The 21,167-nt window shown below is 46.5% G+C and overlaps 4 protein-coding genes across 4 annotated transcripts in view; 3 read left to right on the forward strand and 1 right to left on the reverse strand.

The window, feature by feature from the left end:
* Positions 1-3,954, forward strand: part of rab3db (RAB3D, member RAS oncogene family, b) — an 8,630-nt gene extending 4,676 nt beyond the window's left edge. Inside the window, exons 3-5 of the mRNA XM_068579067.1 lie at positions 1,281-1,399; positions 1,712-1,836; positions 1,922-3,954. Coding sequence (XP_068435168.1) covers positions 1,281-1,399; positions 1,712-1,836; positions 1,922-2,109 — 432 coding nt within the window. The 3' untranslated portion in view covers positions 2,110-3,954. The remainder of the gene's footprint in view (positions 1-1,280; positions 1,400-1,711; positions 1,837-1,921) is intronic.
* A 1,085-nt stretch (positions 3,955-5,039) lies between these two features.
* On the forward strand, positions 5,040-8,596 carry epor (erythropoietin receptor). Its single transcript, XM_068578795.1, has 8 exons — positions 5,040-5,237; positions 5,461-5,596; positions 5,923-6,089; positions 6,742-6,893; positions 7,018-7,174; positions 7,287-7,374; positions 7,524-7,611; positions 7,746-8,596. The coding sequence occupies exons 1-8, from the start codon at positions 5,135-5,137 to the stop codon at positions 8,463-8,465; spliced, it is 1,611 nt and encodes a 536-aa protein (XP_068434896.1). The 5' UTR covers positions 5,040-5,134; the 3' UTR covers positions 8,466-8,596.
* Positions 8,597-10,625: 2,029 nt separating this feature from the next.
* swsap1 (SWIM-type zinc finger 7 associated protein 1) lies at positions 10,626-12,608 on the reverse strand. The gene is made up of 2 exons (XM_068578979.1): positions 12,177-12,608; positions 10,626-11,578 (listed from the first exon to the last, which is right to left on the reverse strand). The coding sequence occupies exons 1-2, from the start codon at positions 12,444-12,446 to the stop codon at positions 11,051-11,053; spliced, it is 798 nt and encodes a 265-aa protein (XP_068435080.1). The 5' UTR covers positions 12,447-12,608; the 3' UTR covers positions 10,626-11,050.
* Positions 12,609-12,820: 212 nt separating this feature from the next.
* Positions 12,821-20,546, forward strand: znf653 (zinc finger protein 653). Its single transcript, XM_068578496.1, has 10 exons — positions 12,821-13,130; positions 13,325-13,365; positions 13,889-14,233; positions 14,361-14,881; positions 14,993-15,158; positions 16,505-16,589; positions 16,911-17,028; positions 17,131-17,245; positions 17,316-17,415; positions 17,623-20,546. Exons 1-10 carry the CDS (start codon positions 12,835-12,837, stop codon positions 17,798-17,800), a joined length of 1,965 nt encoding a protein of 654 aa, XP_068434597.1. The 5' UTR covers positions 12,821-12,834; the 3' UTR covers positions 17,801-20,546.
* The last annotated feature ends 621 nt before the right edge of the window (positions 20,547-21,167 follow it).

The raw sequence follows: 21,167 nt of genomic DNA on the forward strand, positions 1-21,167 counted from the left end.
TCACACACACACACACACACACACGTACTGACGCACACAGACACACACATACTGACACACACACACAGACACACACGTACTGACGCACACACTCACACACATACTGACACACACACACACACACGTACACACACACACACACACACACACACACACACACACACACACACACACACACACACACACACACACAGGCTCAGATGTGAACGGTCCTCTCTCACGGTTACCAGGTAACACACCTGGTCCCGTGTCTCATCCTGACTCGTCCTCACGCCTCCAGTCAGGCTGCTCTGATGAAACTCTCCGTGGTCGGAGCCGCGCTCGCTTCACGGCGCCTTCTGCGCGCTTCTTCTCGCCGGGTTACTGAAGCGAGCGTCCCGTTGCTGAGAGGAGAGAGATGAAGGTTTCAAAGCGTCCTCGTCCTTTGTCCTTTACGTACAGGACACATAAATATCTTTTAAACCTCTTTCTTTTCTCTTCTAATAATGAAACTGACCTGAATTTCATTTAGAAAAGGCCTTTATTGACTCACTGCTGCCAATGATTTAGTCGGCCGGTGACTCCCAGCCAGAGGCGGCGGCCGGATCATCTTTATAGAGTCGCTCAAGTTTGTTTTTTTAAGAATCGACGACTCAGGTGAACCTTCCTAAGCCCCAAAACTACAGTTCTACGGTTCAGTGCTTCCTTCCTTATCTCCTTCAGCGTACAGGGAACGCGCTGGTGAACACCACGGTCACGTGTACCCGCCATGAGGAGGGCGGTCAGGGTCTCTGAGCTGCGACTCTTCCTACGTCCTCATGAATTGTCCTTCATATGTTTCCTTGACCTTGTGACGTCAAGGAAGAGTGGTTAGGAAGAGACAGAGGACGCGAGTCCTCCGACTAGCGAGCAGCAGAGACGTCTCAACATTTCATTTAAAGTTGCGTAAAAATGTTTTTTTTTTACTCTTATCAACAGAGTAAATGTGACAAATAATAATGCAGCAATCCACTTGTAAATAATAAATATTGTTAGATAACATCAGTCTAAACAAGGTGAACCATGTTGGGGAATATGAGGGGTCTGAAAAGCTCCACACAGACACACACAGACACACACAGACACACACAGACAGACAGACAGACACTGCCCCCTTGTGGCGTCAAATCATAACTCATGTATTGATGATCACAGGCAAGCCGTGTTTGTTTTAATTTAGTTTTCATCATTTTTGATTATTGCAAAGTGTCTAAAGTTAAGTGTATGAATACATTTGTGTGTGTTTGTGTGTTCACATGCAGGACACGGCGGGACAGGAGCGCTACCGCACCATCACCACGGCCTACTACAGAGGAGCCATGGGCTTCCTGCTCATGTACGACATCACCAACCAGGAATCCTTCGCCGCAGTCCAGGACTGGTGAGTCCGACATGTCGCACACATTTTGGTCTGTTAATACTCCAGGAGGCTGTTTGTGTTTCACCCACGCGTCAGTCGTTTAGCGCCATATTCTTGCATTGTGTAGTTGCAACCAAAAGTGAGACGCCGTGGAGCAAACCAGCTCCATGGCGATGCTGCACGTTGCGCCGCGTTGTGTTTCTAAAGAAGAGTGTCGACTCCTTGATTCATGTTTTTAATGCAGCTTTTGGAGGAAAGTGTCTGATTTGTTGCTTCCTACGTTTTTTTTACCCGCCGCTTTCATTCACGTGGACTGTTCCGTCTGTCCGACAGGGCGACGCAGATCAAGACGTACTCGTGGGACAACGCCCAGGTGATCCTGGTCGGCAACAAGTGCGACCTGGAGGACGACCGGCTCGTGCCCACGGAGGACGGCCAGAGGCTGGCGGAGGACCTCGGTACGCACGCCGGCTCACGCCCGCTCGCTTCTGCCGACAGATATCGTATTCACTCGTATCTCAACCTCCGTGTCGCCGCTCTCAGGTTTCCAGTTCTTCGAGGCCAGCGCCAAGGACAACATCAACGTGAAGCAGGTGTTCGAGTGCCTCGTGGACGTCATCTGCGAGAAGATGAACGAGAGCATGGAGGGCGACATGAACCTCGTGGGCAACCACAGGAACCAGGGCCTGGAAGCCTCGCCGTCGGAGAGCCACGGGGCCTGCGCTTGCTAGACCACCCCGCCCTCTTACCAACACACACACACACACACACACACACACACACACACACACACACACACACTGATAATCACACACAAAGACCTTCCCTCTCTGTGCCTCGACCACGTAAAGTGCCGCAACTCTTCCTCTCTCGTCCCTCCAGCCACGACCCTGCACGAACCAAAAGGACAGCTCGCTGAACTATTCGGCGTTGTCAGACTCCTCCTCCTCTTCCTCCTCCTCCTCCTCTTCCTCCTCTGCCCAGTGTTTCAGTCGCTAACCTTTAAGGGGCTCACTTTCTGTGCCTGTGTTTTCAGCTCTGCAGTGAGCTGATAGTCTGCCGGTGCTTTGCCACCTCAACCGCTGCGACCTTATCCGAACCATTTGCATTGTGGCTTTTCATTTTTCTGAGACAAATATTTGTGCAGATATTGTTTGACAGCTAGGGATGCCAAATGGCGACTGTCGGTGGCTTTGCTTTGGGCCATTCATTGTTTGGCTGGCTTCGTGTTCACAGCACAGAAGTGAGAGCGGTGTCGTTGAATACTTCTCAATGTCTTCAAGCAGAGAGACGCGTCAACACAGCGCCGCCAAATCGCTCGTGAAGATAAAAAACCTCTTTGTGCCTCTTTGTGCCACTCCGGCTTGACCGCCTTCTCTCGCCAAACACACACACACACACACACACACACACACGTGCATTCATTGCTGCGTGCACACATGCCACTCTCACTATGCTTAATAACTGAGTTCCTGCAAAGTGGTGAATTATGTTTTTCTTCTTGTTTACTGACGTACATGACTGTTATGTGTAGATGCAAGTGTGTGTGTGTGTGTGTGTCAGTGTGTGTGTGTCAGTGTGTGTTTTAATCGAAGCTTCTCTGTGCTGAATTATGTTATGACTTTAAATCTGAAGTGAACAAAATGAGGTTTCACCATCATTTCACTTTACGTGGTGCCATCAGTTAAACTGTTCTGTTTTTGTTCCATGTCAGTATTGAACGGTCAAACACACACACACACACACACACACACACACACACACACACTTGAAAACGTGTCCTGATTGAAGTTATTTAAAAGTTTTTGGATTGCAAAGATCAGTTATGAAAAGAAAAAAAAATACTTTTATTGTTTGTTTGTTGTGCTGTTTTCTGTTTATTGTCTTTTAAGTGCCATCGTCCCAATGTGCCGACTACTGAGCTGTCAGTCGATATTTATCCGCACAACCTCTGCGCCACAACAGCGACCGCACACATCAGACGTGTCTTCAACACGAGGAGTCTGCAGAACACTACATTGAGTATTTCATCGTTGGCGCGCTGCGCGGCGTTCAAGCGGCCTGCAGGGGGCGTCACAGAGCACGAGACCTCCAGACGGCTTCAAGGGCGGCTGCTGCTGGAGCGCCTTGAATGTGCTAAACTGTCCACTGATGTGTGAATATCTAACTACTTCGTCCGGTTTCTGCCATATTGTAAAAACTACTGACGCCGTTGTACGAGTGTGAGCTGTCGTCCGTCTGGTTTCTCTCTTCTGGTTGTGAACCATCTGGTTTCTCTCTTCTGGTTGTGAACCATCTGGTTTCTCTCTTCTGGTTGTGAACCATCTGGTTTCTCTCTTCTGGTTGTGAACCATCTGGTTTCTCTATTCTGGTTGTGAACCATCTGGTTTCTCTCTTCTGGTTGTGAACCATCTGGTTTCACGAGTCTCGTTCCCGATTGGTCGCTTTTCTAAAAGAGGGGAGATTCATCTTTTTTTTAATTTAAAATTCTGAATGTGTAGGATGGAAGCATTGTGGGGGAGGAGGGGGAATAAAATAATGCTAATCCTATAAACTAGAATACATTTGAGTATTGAAACGTGTATATGAAAAATAAAGAATATATTCATTACAAAGGTGCAGAGTGTAATTGCAGTTTATTGTCTGGGTGTTACTTCTTACAAGTGTGTACAACATGACAGCAGCAATGTGACCTCGTGACAAAACAACTGGAGAACCAGAGACACTGTTACTGTCCCTCACACACATGTCCTCAACGCCTTTGGGGGCAAAATACGTTCAACTCTGTCGTCATCCGGCTAAAAGCAGTCACGTGAGTGAAATGCAGCGTGTTTTACATCAGCCACCAGCGTCGCTGGGATCAGGCCTTTAACGTCCCCTCGTCACGTGACACAAAAGATGCCCCCCCCCCCTCCCCCGGGTCACTTATCGCGGGTGTAGAAACAGGTTGTCTGCAGCGCCGATAAAGTTGGCAAAACGAAAGAAAACAAGTGGGTGCAGAAAGTAGATAAGAAACCGTTTGGGTCTGAGCTGTGTGTGTGTGTGTGTGTGTGTGTGTGTGTGTGTGTGTGTGTGTGTGTGTGTGTGTGTGTGTGTGTGTGTGTGTGTGTGTGTGTGTGTGTGTGTGTGTGTGTGTGTGTGTGTGTGTGTGTGTGTGACAGAGCACGAGAGTGTGTGTGCGCTGCAGTTTCCGTTACTCGGGCACATGGAGGGGTGGTTGGCACATGAAGCGGGGTGGAGGGGGGCTACAGTTTATCCATGAGAGAGGTGCTCAGACACACACACACACACACACACACACACACATACTCATTAAACACATTCTTTACATTATTTGTTCTTTCATTCTTTATTATTATTTGCATTATGTTATTATCATTGTCTGTCCATCATCCATCTCACGCTGCGCTCTTTTCGCTTTTACGCACGAGCCTCCTCTCTTCTCACAGCAGCAAAAAAACCCAACAAAAACAAGTAAACATCAATGTGCGCGTGACCCCCCCTGACTCCCTCACGCCCACCGACGGGAGAGTACAACGTTTTGTAAGCGCGCACGTGCCGCCCCGCCCCTCCCTCGCCGTAAACAGCTCTGCTCTCTCCCCGCGGCTTATCTCTCGCGAGCAGGCGCGTGAACCGCGCGGCGCTATCCATGCCATCTAAACACACACGAGCCGCGAGGAACAGGTTGTTTTCTAGAGTGATGCAGGCGGACGACCGAGCACCAGAGTGTGTCTGCTCACAGAGAAGACAAAAAGGATGACATGCTTTCACCTGAGCCGATTGTTGGCGCTCTACGGGATACTCTGCGCCGCGCGGGGCGCCTGCGGGGACCAGGGCGCGCGAGGTTTCGAAAAAAAAGGTAAGAGAAGACATTTATTCATTGTTCAGCTGTAGCACTTCAAAAGTAAGAGTCAAATTCAAAAGTAAGAGGTATTAGGTAAACTATATGAATAGTTTTGGGTACATGTCGTGTATATTCTACCTGTAAAGGTGATTGGATTTCACAAATATGATATCAATAACAAGCTCACAATAACAAGTTGTTGTTGTTGTTGTCCCTCCCATAACTTGCCCTCCCTCAGTGTCTTTGATGCTGAAAGAGGAGCCAGAAAATCCAAAGTGCTTCACCGAAAGCAGGAAGGACTTCACATGCTTCTGGGAGGAAGATGAGGAGCGGGCCGGCTCCGTGGACCAGTACTCTTTCACATACACATACCAGTAGGTCACATGAAGGGTCCCACGGCCGTGTGGGGTTCAGCATGGTCACGATGATGAGTTCAAAGCTGGTGTTTTCATACTTTCAGTTTTTATTTGTCTCCTTTTTTTCTATTACATGCAACACGTTATGAATGAAACTATTTAAAACGTCTTTACAGACACTTTCTAGAGGCCTGATAGTTTATAGAAGGTCCATACATCAGTCTGGATACATGCAACAGGCAACATGGTTATATGTCTGAGTTCTAAGTGGATGAGACTCGAGCAACAACAGTTCACCTCTCTCTGAACCCAGAGTGCTTTCTGTCTTCCTCTGTGCCGAGCAGGGAGGAAAATGCCAGCAGCTGCCCGCTGAGAGCCCTCCCTGCAGCGGGCGGGAAGACGCTGTTCGTCTGCCACATGGACCGCCTCCAGATGTTTATCCAAATGGACGTGAGAGTTCACCGAAAGGGAGTGCTGATCCACAGCCGCAGCCTTCTTATCGAGCTCCTCTGTGAGTTGTTTCATTTTTTTTTATACTGCAAACCGTGCCTCGTGGCTTCACTGGGTAGCAGAGTGAATGGCGTTCCATCGGTTTGTGTAAAAATGATGGATTACATTCAATCAAAGTGACGAACTCAAAAAAAATTGCCTTCCATATCTGCGGGTCCCCTGAGCTCCACTGCGTTTTAATATACTTTGGTTTACTCACAGCGCTCATCAGTGTTGTTTTTATTTGAGAGAAAAAGCTCTGAAAACCTGAACAGCACCAAAACTGGAGACACATTACCGTTAGCAGCGAGCTCGTTGGAGCATTTCACAGACGAAAGAGCCACATATTTCCCTCAGGAGTTGGTGGAGACCAGAAACAGCTAACAGGTGACTTCTGGATGTACATCCATCTGGTGTAACCTGGTTACGCGTGACAAATAAATGGCAATGCTGCTTTGTAAATACGCAACAATGAGTTTGAATAACAATTGAGTAAGTGTCAAGTTCATCATGTCTCATACCTAAACGGCATGTCAGGGTTGTGTTTACAGCCTGTGGCCAAACAGAGCAGTGTTTCATGGTGTGATGGACTTTTGGTGGGTAATGATTTTTCCTCCGACTTCCCACAAAGGTCCTCCCTTAACGCTCTTGCCTCTCTTCTGTCTGCGTGGCAGTTCTTCTGGACCCTCCGGTCAACGTGACGGTGAACAGCACGGGCCAGAAAGGGCAGCTGGGCGTCAGCTGGGTATCTCCTCCTCTCAAGTACATGGACGACAGCATGATGTACGAGGTCAGCTACGCCGTGGTGGACAGCTACGTGGGGCAGGTACTTACTTACATGGGCCGGTGCCTCGCTGACACGATGGAGGGTGGATGGCGCTATGAGCGTGGTATATGGTTTTGGGGGGGCACTATGGACCTGTATCGACGAGTTGAGTGCTGTTTTGCAGGTCGAGGGCGTACAAGCTAGCTCGGAGTTGATCCTGAGAGGCCTGCAGCCCAGCTCCAAGTACAAGGTGCGGGTCCGCGTGAAGCTGGACGGGATTAGCTACAACGGCTACTGGAGTGCCTGGAGTGACCCGGTGTTCATGGAAACGCTGCCGGCAGGTGAGTACAGTCCCCAGAAATATGTAGTCCCAATTGTTTTTACTTCACATAGAGAGATCCAAGTTTGTTCCCAATGCAAGGACTGATTTGGACCCTTCTGTCCGTCCTCCAGAACTCGACCTACTCATCGTGTCCCTGGCCCTCATCATCTCCTTCTGCCTCATTGCGGTGTCTCTCATCATGCTCCTGTCCCAACGGAGGTCAGATAACCAGCAACGCAGCGCATATTTACGTGCCACAACAATGGCACCAACACAAAAGCTAAACGGTTGCCTCTGTCAGAATAATACAGTACTGATGGGATAGCACGGATTTAGAGTCATATTTTCAGCATCTGCGCTCTTTTCAGGTTTGTCGTGAAGAAGATTTGGCCGGTTATTCCGACTCCTGACAGCAAGTTCCAAGGCCTCTTCACCGTTTACGGCGGGGACTTTAAGGTAAGAACCAGACGCACGGGGACAATGGTGCACCAATCGTTTGCTACTTAGTCCGGACAAACTGAAACGTTGAACTGAAGAGTGCCGCCTTCGTCTCCAGGAGATTTCAACATCCTGTGTTGTGTCTTTCGCAGGAGTGGTTAGGTCAGACCAACGGAGGCATATGGTTGACTCCAGAGTACTTCTACTCAGAAGAATGCCCTTCACCCCTGGAGGTCCTGTCGGAGCTCAGCCCTTGCCCCTCCTTGCCTTTCCCACCTCTGCCCCCCAAAGCCTTCAGGCAGAAGGAGGACAAGGCGGCAACGAGAGGGCTGGACGAGAGCGAGCCGTCGGAGAGGGGTGATCCGGCTCCGACAGAGCGGTGGAGAGCCACACCACACGACCACTGGCTGATGGACCGCTTAAGGGCGCTCCACAAGAACCAGAAGTCCTCTCTGCTGGAGTCTGAGGACACCTACGTCACCCTCAGTGGCAACAACCACAAGGAGGACGGCCACCCGGACGACGCTCTCGAGGAGACCTCGCCGCTGGAGGTTCTGTTCGCACCCAGCAAGACGACGTCGTGCCAATCTCACTCCGACTTGGGATCCGCACCGCAGAGCTCCGGGTCGGGTGGCCTTTCGTCCCAGTGCAGCTTCGAGTACCCGAACCACCACGCCTGGATGCCCAAAAGCCCCGTGTACACCTACATGGCAGTGGCGGACTCCGGGGTCTCCATGGATTACAGCCCCATGAGCCGAGGAGAGGACATTGGAAACGTGGTCATCTACGCCAATGAGTACGAAAACGAGATCCCGGGTCTTAGAGGACCCTTCCTGCCGAGGCCACGACCTGTCGGGCTGCACATGGACTGAGCCTCGAAGCGGGCTCGGGGAAGGGGTTTTGTAAATCCACCAAAAGTTACATAGCCTCTTGACAACTGTTAAGAACGGTGCACCAAGGATCTGGGGGCCGACTGACACCGAAGTGTAAGCTAAAGGACTCGGGAGGATGTACCTACAATACATCGTTTCTACTTCATCCAAATACTGATATTCAGTAAAATAAGTCTACATGCCTACCTATCCTGGAGATCAGAGCAGATTTATATATAGATATATATCTATATATCTATATATATATAGATATATATATAGATATATAGATATATATATAGATATATATATATTTTTATATATATATATTTATATATATATATATTTTTATATATATATTTATATATATATATATATTTATATGTGTTTTTATATATATATATATATATATATATATATATATATATATTTATATATATATATATATATATATATATATATTTATATATATATATATATATATATATATATATATATTTATATATATATATATATATATATATATATTTATATATATATATATATATATATATATATATATATATATATATATATATATATATATATATATATATATAATTTGATATAAGTTGAGGGAGAGTTTCCATCGTGGTTTATTCAAATTGAGCAAAGTGTATTTTTAAAGCCTAAATGACTGAAGGGCATTTGGGTTAGATGACAGAAGACAAACACATGTGTATTAATCCACTGTTGAAAAATGTTAACAAATGTACCATTTATTCCTGTTGGACTCACATTCTCTAAAAATGACAATGACCAGCAGTTTTAGAAACTGAGTGAGTATTATTTAAATACAGGAAACAATGTATGTTTTAGCAGTTTTGAAAGATCTCCAGTGAGAACCAGCGGGCCACGTAAAGATAAGTATGATAAATCCAAATGAAGAGACTTAAAGTTTACATGTTTGAAAACTAAATTACAAGACACCGTGTTAAAGTTCTGAGATAGGAAGTCAAAAGTATTAGTTTTTTAAGTCACAACTATGACACAATAAGAAGACCCGGACTGATAAATGGCCTCAATCGAGTTCAATGACATTTAGACACTGAGCGTATGTATCTTGGTCACAATTCTTTGATTTTTTTTTTAAAGTTTAGAAGGAATACTATATATTACATCAAACTTGTTTTCTTTTCGATCACATCAAACTTTTCTTTTTTTACGTTTTCTTTTTGTGTTTTACGAACAATGTAATTTTTGTTTTTTTACCCATGCCAAATGTTGAGATGGAAGAGGTAAATAAATACAGTTGCAGTTTTTACCTCCGTTCAATTAATGAGCTCATAGATCTGTTTGTAACTCGTTGTGGAGGTCTCAAAACTCTGACCTCACGGCCCAAACTTTGGACTGAAAAGTCAAAACGTTGATTCAGCTCATACTCAAAAGTAGTTTCAAAGTGTCAAATTCATGTCATTTTCCAAATCGGAAGAAACTCACTGTATTTGTAGATAGTATTATGAGGATTTTGTGTTTCTAATCACAATATTCTGGATCAAACAATGTATAATTAGTACTACTGTAGGCCATACTCATTCTCATGTAACTGTACATGTTAGTCTGTGTCTTTTTTGACATGTTGAAGGTCTTTAACTCACTGCTGCCACCTAGAGGGCAGAGTACAGCATTGACGTTTCCAGCCAGCAGCAGTGTTCAAATCCAACTTGTTTTTTGTGCGTGTGCTTTTGTGGCAACTCAAAGTATGTAAAGACACATCTGTTTGTTGTTGGCTTCTACTTTGTATTGGCTTTGCGAAGCTTAAATTACACTTGTTAGTGCCCATTGCTTTATACATTTTACTTTGTACATATTCTGCCATATATTTGAAGGGAAATCAGTAGTTTCCTTAGAAGTGAGGTAATATTTTGTGCCGTGTTTTGTCTCTTTCAATAATATTCAACATCATTTTCTATATCTAAAAAGATATTGTTTATTTTTCAAAAGTGTTTTTTTTATTTTTATAATTTGTGATATCCGCCACTTGGGTCCGATGTCTCACACGCAGATCTCTCCGATGTTGTAGATTAGTGGTTCTCAACCTGAGGGACGGCCCCCGCTGAGGGGTCACAAGACGATCGAGGGAATAAGAAAAAAGAAAAGAAAACACATCTATATGCTTTTTAAAATGTATGTTTATTTGTATATATACAGGAAATTGTTCTGCTTGTTTGAGGGCGAGAGGAGACTTTGTTTAGTTTAAGGGTCCTGCACCAAAAATGTTGGTAACCGCCAAAAATACCTTAATGTCTATGTAAACATTTTCATTGTGTAAGGCTTTCTTCATGTGTTTGACAAACCTTCATCTCATTAAACGTTGTACATCTGCAACCACTGAGGTCCTGTGAGCTTGTCTTGCATTAACTCTGATAAACAATTTGAAAGGCACTGATGAAAAACACCCTTTTGCTCATGAAAGAGTGATCTGCCATCAGTGTAATAGTGACTTTTCATATTCACTGCAGGACATCTCATCACCGCTGCTATTACCTGACCACTACAATGTAAAGCCAGAAAAAACCGTCCTACCAAAACGATGCAAAACGCTGTCAAACCACCTTAAACTCCATAAACCCATCTGGGGAGATCAGCAGCTTCCACTCCTGCGTGGCCGCCGGCCTGTCCTCACGGTCTCTGATCCCGGAGAGGTACACGTGCCACACCTCCTGCAGGCCGGCCGCGGCGGCCTCGTAGCCGCCGGCTCGGTCCAGGGTGCAGCGCGCCCGGAAGTAGCGGTCCAGAACCTCGAGGGCGGGGTCCTCCGCGGCGGAGGCCGCGTCCACCGACCGGAAGGACGCGATGACGCGGCAGGGGTCCGCGCGCGAGGGCCGCAGGAGTTGCGTGAGGAAAGCCGCGCTGTCGCACAGCAGCGCGGCGAGGTGCGCGGCGCGGGACCGCTCTCCCGGGTCGAGGCCGCCGGGAGCACCGCCGCTGCCCCCGGGCCCGCGCAGGTAGCCCTCCAGCCCGTCGACTACGATGAGGGACGGCGGCGAGGGGGACGTGCTGGCGGGCTCGTGGAGGCTGGCCACCTGCTGCAGCAGCTCCTCCACTGTCCGCGGATAGGAGAACTTGATTTTCTTTGAAAAGAAAAACAAAGATAGTATATGAAACAATAGCAAAGCACTGCCATCGCAATATATCAGAGCCCAACGTGATGTCTTCACATCCTGTTTTGTCCGACGATCAGAAAAAGCAACAATCAGAGAATATTTGCCATTATTGCTTGCAAAATGACTGACACAATAGATTATCAAAATAGTTGCTTATTTCTTTTTCTATCTAATAATTAATCACCCACAAAAGCTTCACAAACCACTGTTCCCATGTTATTTACTGTTTAATCGGACATATTGTGATACATGTTTTTTTTGGTCAACTTATTCGTTCAAAACATATTTATCAAGCAAAAAGCCCGAAACAATAACAACTGTATATACTTCATGGGACACAAACAACTGCAGATGTGTTATTGACGTGTTTAATTAAATATACACGAAACAATGGCTTTATTATTGATTTATACATGATTTACTGAGCACAACGTTTGGCGAAGCCTGGTTGTGAATAATCTCTCAAGTAAATCATGAATGTTCATGAGTTTTCTAAACGTTTTCCAAGTCTACAGTAACAACTGCTAACATTTAAGTTTATTTCCGGGAGGGCCGTGGTGTGTACCTTCAGACTCTCGGGGCTCAGGCTGGGCACGCGCTTCTGCAGACACAGCGGGAGGCTCTGGATCTGCGCATGCGTGAAGAACACCACCCTCGTCCCCAGCTCGGACGCCGCTGTCACCGCCGCCAGCAGCAGCACGGAGCGGCTGATGCCGGCGTCACCGACCACCAGCGTGCTGCTGGTGGTCGGTGACGGAGGGGCGACTGTGAGCTCCTTCCTTCCATCCGTTTGTGACGTGAAAGTCCTGAACACGAGTGATAAAATGTCTGTCATGACCGACACTCTTTCCTACACTGCCCCCGTATATATGTTTGTCTAATAAAGACCTTCACGCGATAGACTGCAGCTTCCAGGCTTAAGTTTCCCGCGTCTGTTTACATGTTGCACGCTGGTGTTGGCGCTATAGTAGTCCGTGTGGAAACACTCGTTGTGTCTCTTGCGACGTTCCGCTTCGGTTCTCAACCAACAAAGAGGTTCTTTATCTTAGTATGTTTTCACAGATATTCACTCATGTGGCGAACTACTGTGTTCGTCACTAGTGCTACTCCGTTAACAAGCCTGCGGCGCTGGGAGACGACCGCAACAGGCGTCTTTCTCAGCGCTTCCGGTTGGGTCGGACCAACTTCCGGGATGCCGGCAATCACAACTTTCAGCTGTCAAGATGGCGCACAGCCTGGCGGAGTTGGACGTTCCGTTGGACGCTGACCACGCCAGGGACCAGGAGAAAGGCGGGCTGAGGCGCTGCAGGGGACGGCCCCGGCTCACGGACTCCGACCGAGCGCAGAGGCGCCTTGAATCCCGAAAGAAGTACGACGTGAGGAGGGTGTACCTGGGAGAGTCGCACAAGCTGTGGAGTGAGCTCCGCAGGAGGACCAGTCTGAGTGATGCCGGACTGGCAGAGTACCTGATCCTGCTCAACACCACCTATGGAGACAAATACCAGCACCAGTACTGCCGGTAAGCCAGCACGGAGAAATGTCCAGTAACGCTGACCTTAATGCTCTGCTGCAATGTTATTAGCTATGGATATATTCCTTTTGATTCTAGCAGCCCTTAAAAAAATATTTGTATGGTAAATGTTTTTTTAGCTTCATTGAAAGTTGTATTCTGCTCAACATGGCCAGTCATTGTCCCATTTTACTGCATTGCAGGAAGAAAACGGCTCCTGAAGTCTCGGCAAAAGAGAAAAAAGGTGAGTGGTCATCATGACAGGTGGGCATATATTTAAGTTAGCGACATAGGTTTAGGGAGGCGTCGGTGGGGAAATATTTGAAACAAGCTTTCTTGTCAAAGTCAAATAAATCAGTCTTTAAATTGATTCATTTATTTAGCCTAAAATCGGCTTTGCTGCTGTTTTTAATAACTTGTTTCATGTGGGTTTTGCTCATCACTTCCCCTTTAATCATGAGCCTTACAATGTCAGTGTTGGTGAACAAAAGACCCGCTGCGAGTTCTGCTCATCGAGAAGTAATCCATGAAATTTGAGGAAAGACTAATTATAAAGACTCACATTTCACAATTCATAATCCTGAGATACAAAGTATTAACATCTTCATTTTATATAAACAATAAGTCAGCTGCTTTTGACAAAAGATTTTAAATTCCAACCTACAACAGGAGGTTTTGCCTGAAATCTTATGTGTCAATAAGTAGAATATCTTTAGTTTCGGAGAGAACCTCAGGCTTTTAAAAACCTGACTTTTGTTGCCTCCCAGGCAGGAAGGAGCGCGTGTCCAGCCTTCAGGGCCTGGTGTGCTGGTACCAGGAGCACTCCCGCTCCTGCCCTCACGAGCCTCAGCTTGGCGCCTTGCAGCCTCGGCCCAACGCGTCCACCGCGGTGGTCTGGCGATGCGACTCGGACCACTCGTTTGTGCAGTACCTTTTCTCGCCGCTGAGGGAGGATAGTGACTCCGAGCTCGAGGAGGGAGTGAACGCCGAGGATGATGATGATGATGACGACAACGAGAGCGCGGCGGAAATGGACGCGCCCATCGTCAAAAGTGTGGGCAGCAGTGGGCGGAGGAGGAGGAGGAGAAAGGAGGCTCACAGACACTTCAGAGGTGCAGAATGACATACTAGATTCTTTCAGGGTGGTTTCACTTTCATTGTTGGTATAATGTGAGGTTCAATGTTTATCAGTAGCTGTCAGGTCCTGAACAAAATGCTTTTCGTCCTGCTTTTCTGCAGATGTGGGCGAAAATACAGATGTTTCTGAGGTGCAACTTACAACCGTGAATCCGGTAGAACAGACTGCAGCTCTAGACCCCCATGTCGGTATGGAGGCCTCCTCCCATGAAGCTCCACTGACGGGACACCACGTCTGGGAGATGGACATGGCGATAGAGCGACGGCAATGCTCCCCAGCCTTTCACTCTATCCCCTCAGAGGAGGAGGGGGAGGAGGATGAGGAGGAGCCTGAGGACCTACGGCGAGGCATAGATGAGGAAGAAGAGATCGGGGCCGCCACGCCTGGATACGAGTGCATTACTGTGTCGGCATCCCTCGCCGATAGACTGGGGAAGGCGGACGAGGACTCGGTGCTGTCGCAGAGCTTGAGCGGCTCAGCCGGACTGGGAGCTCAGTCGGAGTCCGTCACGCCGCCCATGCAGGTGGAGGAGCAGAGCGAGCTGTTTGACCCTCACACCATGCAGACGGTGGTGACCAGCTGCCAGATGCCTGACCAGAGGACCACGTTGGAAGGCTCACAGGTAGCTCACCTCGCACTGATGTTAAAGCAGCGAGAAGTACGTGGTGCACATCAAGGAGTTTACGAGTTTTCCCAAAAGCTAACTTTGTTTTTCTTCTTCTCTTCATCGTAGTTAATTATCATCACTGGGCCCAGCTACGAGGCCCTGGCATCAGAGGGCATCCAGCTCAACATGGGCGGCACGAACGTGGAGGAGGTCACCTGCACCGTCATCGGGGGCGTCACCTACAACCAGGTGTCTGAGTCGAAGCTCGAAGAGGACGAGGACTCCATGACGGGTGCGCTACGTTCAGAGCTGCCACAGAATGTTGTGGGTTAAAGCTCGGTTGTCGATAAGGGGAACTGGGAGGCCTGGCGAACCCTAACGGGGGCTCGACTCCCACTCGGGTTCCCAAGGCCTTCTTAATTAGTATAATGAGTATAAGACAACTTAGAAAAATAAATATATATATAGCTTCTTTTTTTAAGTTGTCTTGCACTCCTTAAGTTTCTGCTCTTCTGCAGATGTGTGTAAAAATGCAGATGTTTCAAAGGTGCAATGTGCAACCGTAAGCTTTTCCTTCATTTCAGTTGAAACGACCAAAGAGATAATAATGACAACGGCTCAGTGTCAAGGAAATGAAAACACAGATGTTGTCCAGAAAAAAAGCCTGTTAAGTGTGTATAACTGTAAAAAATATATTTAAAAAAACTGAAGGAACCCGCTCGGGGAACCTCCGGCAAAAGAAGAGGAAGAATTTAGTTATTAATTTACGACATCAAGTCTCCCCTTTAAAGGCCCTTTTGGTTAATGCTGCATTTCGTTATTAAAGGTAGGACTTCAAGGGATCTGGTCGCAGAAATGGAATATAATATTCATATCTATTGCTGTGTTCTCGTGAGCTGAGAAGGAGCCATTCATAGCTACAAAGGGAGCTGGTCCTCTTCACTGAGGCCGCCGTGTTTCTACAGGAGCCCAGAACGGACAAACCAAACTGTGGCTCTCCGGAGAACCTTGAGTGTTTTTTCTTTACCTGAAGGCCACCGATGTTCTCCACCTCGCTTGGAAAGGGACAGCTGGTCAGAGTCAACCAGTCAATCAATCAATTAATCAACCAATCAATCTTTATTTGTATGTTTCATACAGGTGAGTGCAGATCAAGGAGCTCCACAGATTACCGACAAATGGGACAGAACAAGTGTGTGCTAGAAAACAGAAAAAGCAGAAAATAAAATCCTAAAAGTAAACAATGTTCTAACTTGAGGCCGTGAGAAAATAAAATGTAACACAATAGAAATAAAAAACCTTAATAACAGACGGTTATTACAAAGTAAAGTCAGTGGGCTTGGACTTTGTGTAGTCAGGTGCAACATTTATGCTTAAAGAATGAAATAAAACAAATGTCATCCTAATTCCAAGGATGGTTTATGGCTTAAATATCGTGTCATATCACATGTTCTCTGGTGGTTCCCCCCCTGCGCCTCTTGACCAGTACGACATTTCGATTCCAGCAGACTCTCGCTCGAGTCGTTTTCTAATCGGCGTTTGCACGTTCTCTCTCTCTCTCTCTCTCTCTCTCTCTCTCTCTCTCTCTCTCTCTCTCTCTCTCTCTCTCTCTCTCTCTCTCTCTCTCTCTCTCTGCAGGTTTGAGCGACAAACAGCTGCTGCATCGCACCGATGACGCTCTGGAGCTGAGTAGCGACAGAGAGCTGCAGCGGAGTCTGAGCGGGTCAGTGGCCACATGTCTTTACTGCGGTGAATCCATGCGCAGGGGACGTTCAGGTCTTTTTTTGTTGTAAACGTGGGACGCAACCGTCCCGCGACACAAGCCACGGAATTGGTTGAGTGTGAGTCAAATGGTTTGACTACACTTATCAAGTTACCTGGATTTTACTGCCGGATTTGAATGTCTTATGTCTTCTGCAGTAAGAGAGGAGAGGAAACCTCTTCTGGAAAATAGAAACTTACAATAAGTGTTCATGACAGGATCAAAATGTCTGTGAAGGAGCCCTCAAGCGCTCAACGGCAGCGTGTGTTTTTTTGCATGCAGTGTCCGGTCAAAGAGAAACCGGCGTGGCCCAGTCATCGAGGCGGACGGGATGCTCAAGATGTTCCACTGTCCGTACGAGGGCTGCAGTCAGGTCTACGTAGCCATCAGCAGCTTTCAGGTGAGGCGTCTCTCCAGTCACTCGTCACACACCACCTTCAGATTGTTCAGCCGGCGATTGAGACGAACCTGTTGTGTCCGCTTCCTCCTCCTCTCTCCGTAGAATCATGTCAACCTGGTTCACAGGAAAGGGAGGACCAAGGTCTGCCCCCATCCGGGCTGCGGGAAGAAGTTCTACCTGTCCAACCACCTGCACCGCCACATGATCATCCACTCAGGTGGGCGCTCGTGAGACACGCGCGTCGTCATCTAACCTCCAAACAAAACGTAACACCAGTCTTTTCACAGGGGTCAGAGATTTCATCTGCGAGACGTGCGGGAAGTCGTTCAAGCGCAAGAATCACCTGGAGGTCCACCGGCGGACCCACACAGGAGAAACGCCACTACAGTGAGTTACGAAAGCTGAGGACCGATCCAGTCCTTCCATATTACCTACTACATATTGATTTTAGTGGCAGTCTGTGACCGTGATATTTGGACCCAGGACAAGACAGAAAGTTCATAAATACAACACGACCTATAATCATCTACATGATCGTCACGCTTCCTTTCCTTCCTTCCTTCCTTGTCTTTCTCCCCCTGCGTCCCTTGTCAGATGTGAAATCTGCGGCTACCAGTGTCGCCAGCGGGCGTCCCTGAACTGGCACATGAAGAAGCACACGTCGGAGGCCCTCTACAACTTCACCTGCGAGTTCTGCGAGAAGCGCTTCGAGAAGCTGGACAGCGTTAAGTTCCACAAGCTCAAGAGCCACCCGGACAAGCACGCCACCTGAAGGGGGTCCGGACACGTAGTAGATGGGAAATAAACGCGAGCGGGGGTCGGCCCCCCGGGGGAAAAAACCAAAGGAAGACTTCCGGTGGAGAGACAGACTTTCCTTCGCCGCGCTCGTCTGGCCTCGCATGTCCAGCATGACGGAGACGTCGCCCGTGAACACACAAGTAGCGGATGAAGAGCGCCGTGCCGGACGCGAGCCGGTTCAGAGTACACGGCCACAAGTGGAGGTTTAGGACGTATGTGGTACGGGTGAGGAAACGGCTTAATCCACTGTTGATGAAAGATGTTCAGTACACCCGCAAACTTTGAATTTCTCCAAAGTTTGAAGCGCTGTATATGGCTCAAGTAAGAGAGGTAAACCCATTATGAAGAGGTTAGACACAAAAAAACAATCGACAAGAGCAAGGAATGGATCCAGACATTATCACGGCCAGCTAACTCGCTCACGACCTGCAATAGTTATTAATATTGTTAGTTATTCCTTCCAATGTTAGCTGTGTTTCACTAAATTATGTTCTAGTGTTAAAAGTTTAGAAAACAAAGCTCTGTTCACAACCAGCTGTGTAGTAACGTGGGCGGCTAGTCCAGGTCGCTACTATATCAGCGCTACGCTAACGTTAGCAGGAACCTTTATAATTTCAGCAATTCAAGCTAAACTTGTTTTCCGACATCGCTACGTTCACCAAACACATTGGCCTTTCTGTCATTCCTCAAATGATCAACACAAACTCTGTCTGAGTGTGCTGGATTAGCAGCTAACGTTTAGCAGGATTACGTTGGGATTAGCTAACGGTCTTCTTTCTTATCATACTTCAAATACTACGAATAACAAGTTATTGCTGTTACTTTATTTCCACGTCTTCCACGTGGATCGGCAGCTATAGTTTATGTGCTGGCTTTTTTTCTTTCGCTCCAGACACGTAGTTTCAGTCTCGGTCTGTTCACGTTTGAGGGCTTCTAGTTCATGTGAGGCTTTTACGGGTTCGACAACAACAAAAAACAACGTTCAGCGACGGCGCTCACCAAAGTCGATGGTGGTTGGCTCCACATGAGACGCTCCTTGTCTGAGACCAACAACCCGTTGTTTGAAAGGAAGTGACAGACATGTAAGGGTGGACTCAACCAATCAATTAAAACCTTGATAAAATATATTTTCTATGAAGGACATTTTTTTGAATTTTTACATCTTGTGTACATAATTTGATATTAAATCAGTTAAACACTAATACAGTCCATTGATTGGCTTGGTTTATTAATACACCACCGCCAAAGATTATTAGTGACATACCAGTGTGGTGGGTCAACATTAACCACATGGAAATATACTTGAAATTATGAGCGTGAAATGGACACTGTTGAGGTTTTAGTGTTTTAAATGGAGCGTCTTCCCTTTCAGTCATCCAAAAGAATGAGCAGGTCTGTCAGTGTTCATCCTACATGTCCATCATCTGTCCCAACGGCCTGACTCACAGACTCTGACGAGAAATCCTGTGAGTTAAAAAGTCTCTCAGGAAAATCCTCACTTTAGTTTCTAAGCAAATGCACTTTTTTCCCCCTCCGGTCGGTTTTATTAACTGAAGAATCACTCAATCTTTTCCCAGTGGTTAATAAATATGCAATAAATACGTTGCTTCTTGCGTTGCTCAAAGTGTGTGTGTGTGTGTGTTTGTGTGTGTGTGGGCGTACATGAATAGCAAGAAGTGGCACGAACAGTAATCACGACACTTCGTCATAAAACGACAGATTCTTTCCGTCAGCCGAGTGTCGGACGTGCAAATGGTTTTCGTGTTCCTATGAATTGAAGCATGAAGATGAGCAATGAAGGGGAGTCATTTGAATGGTGGACGTGTTTATTGGTATAAAATGCTTTCTGAGATATGAGGATGTATTATTTTCCATTAGTTCCCTTCATATTCTCTGCACTGGGTCGTGTCGTGTCAACAACAAGCTCTTCTGCTGTAAATCCTTCATCCTTCTCTCTTCTTTGGCAGTTGAGTCGGTAATTGACGCCTTTCGCTCTCGTTTGTGTTTTTCTTTTGTTTAACGGTGATTCATATGAAGTAAATGTCACACTGAACTGTGTCAGAAATATGAGGCGGCAGTCTGAGCGCTCTTCCGTCCTGGAGGTGGAGACGCCGCCTGCAGCTGTTGCTGCATTAATTCTATATGAAATGACATTTCATGGTTGACTGATTTCTTTTATATTTTGTGCCTGACCGTCTTCTGGCTACATGAGGCGTACAGCTGCAGTGGTGACATGTTTCATTACAACATTACATTATTTCACTGCTCTTGTCTACAACAAATATTCTCCCAGGCCAAGATAAACAGTTTCTTTCCTGAAGCACAACTCCAGTTTCATATTTTATACTATATTTATATATCAAAGGAGAGTTTTTCTCTATGCACACAGTTCAGTCCTAATCTCCTGAATATCACACAAAATACCCTATCCTGGTAAATTATTGACACATTGTTCCTATAAAGATGTAATCTCCTTAATCCAGGGGCAGAAATGGAAAATGTCCCAATGAAATATCTTTAGTTAGTCTGATGTTTGCAGGTTGTTCCATATCTCCTCTCACGGAGAGCAAAAACACCAGACGCACATTCAGACACGACACACACACACACACACACTGTCTCTCGTAGTTGAGATCGCTGAGAAACTATTTGATCTCATGTCCTTTATTTCCATATCGCTTGGATTACATTCAAATGTGCATCGTGCTCTGCACCTCAAAGCAGGGGAGCAAAATATGTATTTATGTCAAAATAATAACACTGTTTAAATACAAAGTTGTCATCGGGGAAAGTTTCACACACCTGAAAATAAAGTCTTCAGTACTTCAGGTGATCCAAGATGTGTCACGTGAGAAGTTCAATGCTTTTGTTTTCATGTGAATACTAAGAATATGAAAGTATTCAAAAATACAACAGTCAAATACAGCCAAATCCACCCGAACGATGGAAGATGAAGACTAGAGATGATACAACTAGATTAAACTTTCCCTCGTGTGAAGTAATTGTTAGGTCTGTAACCATTTTATTAGAGCATATTACACAACATTAATAATCCGTGAAGGAGAAATGATGCTTCTTGGAGTGTGTCAGTGCCAAGGACGAACAAATACATAAAATAAAAAAGCTCAGAGACATGAATGTGTTTCCTCTTGCAGCATTCCAGAGGTTATGCAGCTCTTGTCAGGATATATTTCATATGTTCGCATCACCAGCTTAGTTGTGTTTAGTCGTGACTTATTCAAAGCATAAAACATTATAAATGCAGTGGCCTCTTTGCTGATGGCGTGCTGGTGACAAAACAACAAAACACATCACGGGCCTCACAATATGGAAATCATGTC

Source organism: Clinocottus analis, unplaced genomic scaffold (assembly GCF_023055335.1).
Source record: "Clinocottus analis isolate CAN_PGR_092001 unplaced genomic scaffold, fCliAna1.0.p SCAF_16, whole genome shotgun sequence".
Lineage (NCBI taxonomy): Eukaryota > Metazoa > Chordata > Actinopteri > Perciformes > Cottidae > Clinocottus > Clinocottus analis.

Bases quoted from the DNA above. Each gene is read 5' to 3' on its own strand.
- epor (XM_068578795.1), top strand. From the start codon at position 5,135: ATGACATGCTTTCACCTGAGCCGATTGTTGGCGCTCTACGGGATACTC. The intron at 7,175-7,286 runs GTGAGTACAGTC...TCCGTCCTCCAG, and splicing joins CATGGAAACGCTGCCGGCAG to AACTCGACCTACTCATCGTG. The intron at 7,612-7,745 runs GTAAGAACCAGA...TGTCTTTCGCAG, and splicing joins TTTACGGCGGGGACTTTAAG to GAGTGGTTAGGTCAGACCAA.
- znf653 (XM_068578496.1), top strand. From the start codon at position 12,835: ATGGCGCACAGCCTGGCGGAGTTGGACGTTCCGTTGGACGCTGACCAC. The intron at 16,590-16,910 runs GTCAGTGGCCAC...TTTTGCATGCAG, and splicing joins CTGCAGCGGAGTCTGAGCGG to TGTCCGGTCAAAGAGAAACC. The intron at 17,416-17,622 runs GTGAGTTACGAA...GTCCCTTGTCAG, and splicing joins ACAGGAGAAACGCCACTACA to ATGTGAAATCTGCGGCTACC.
- swsap1 (XM_068578979.1), bottom strand. From the start codon at position 12,446: ATGACAGACATTTTATCACTCGTGTTCAGGACTTTCACGTCACAAACG. The intron at 11,579-12,176 runs GTACACACCACG...TTCTTTTCAAAG, and splicing joins TGAGCCCCGAGAGTCTGAAG to AAAATCAAGTTCTCCTATCC.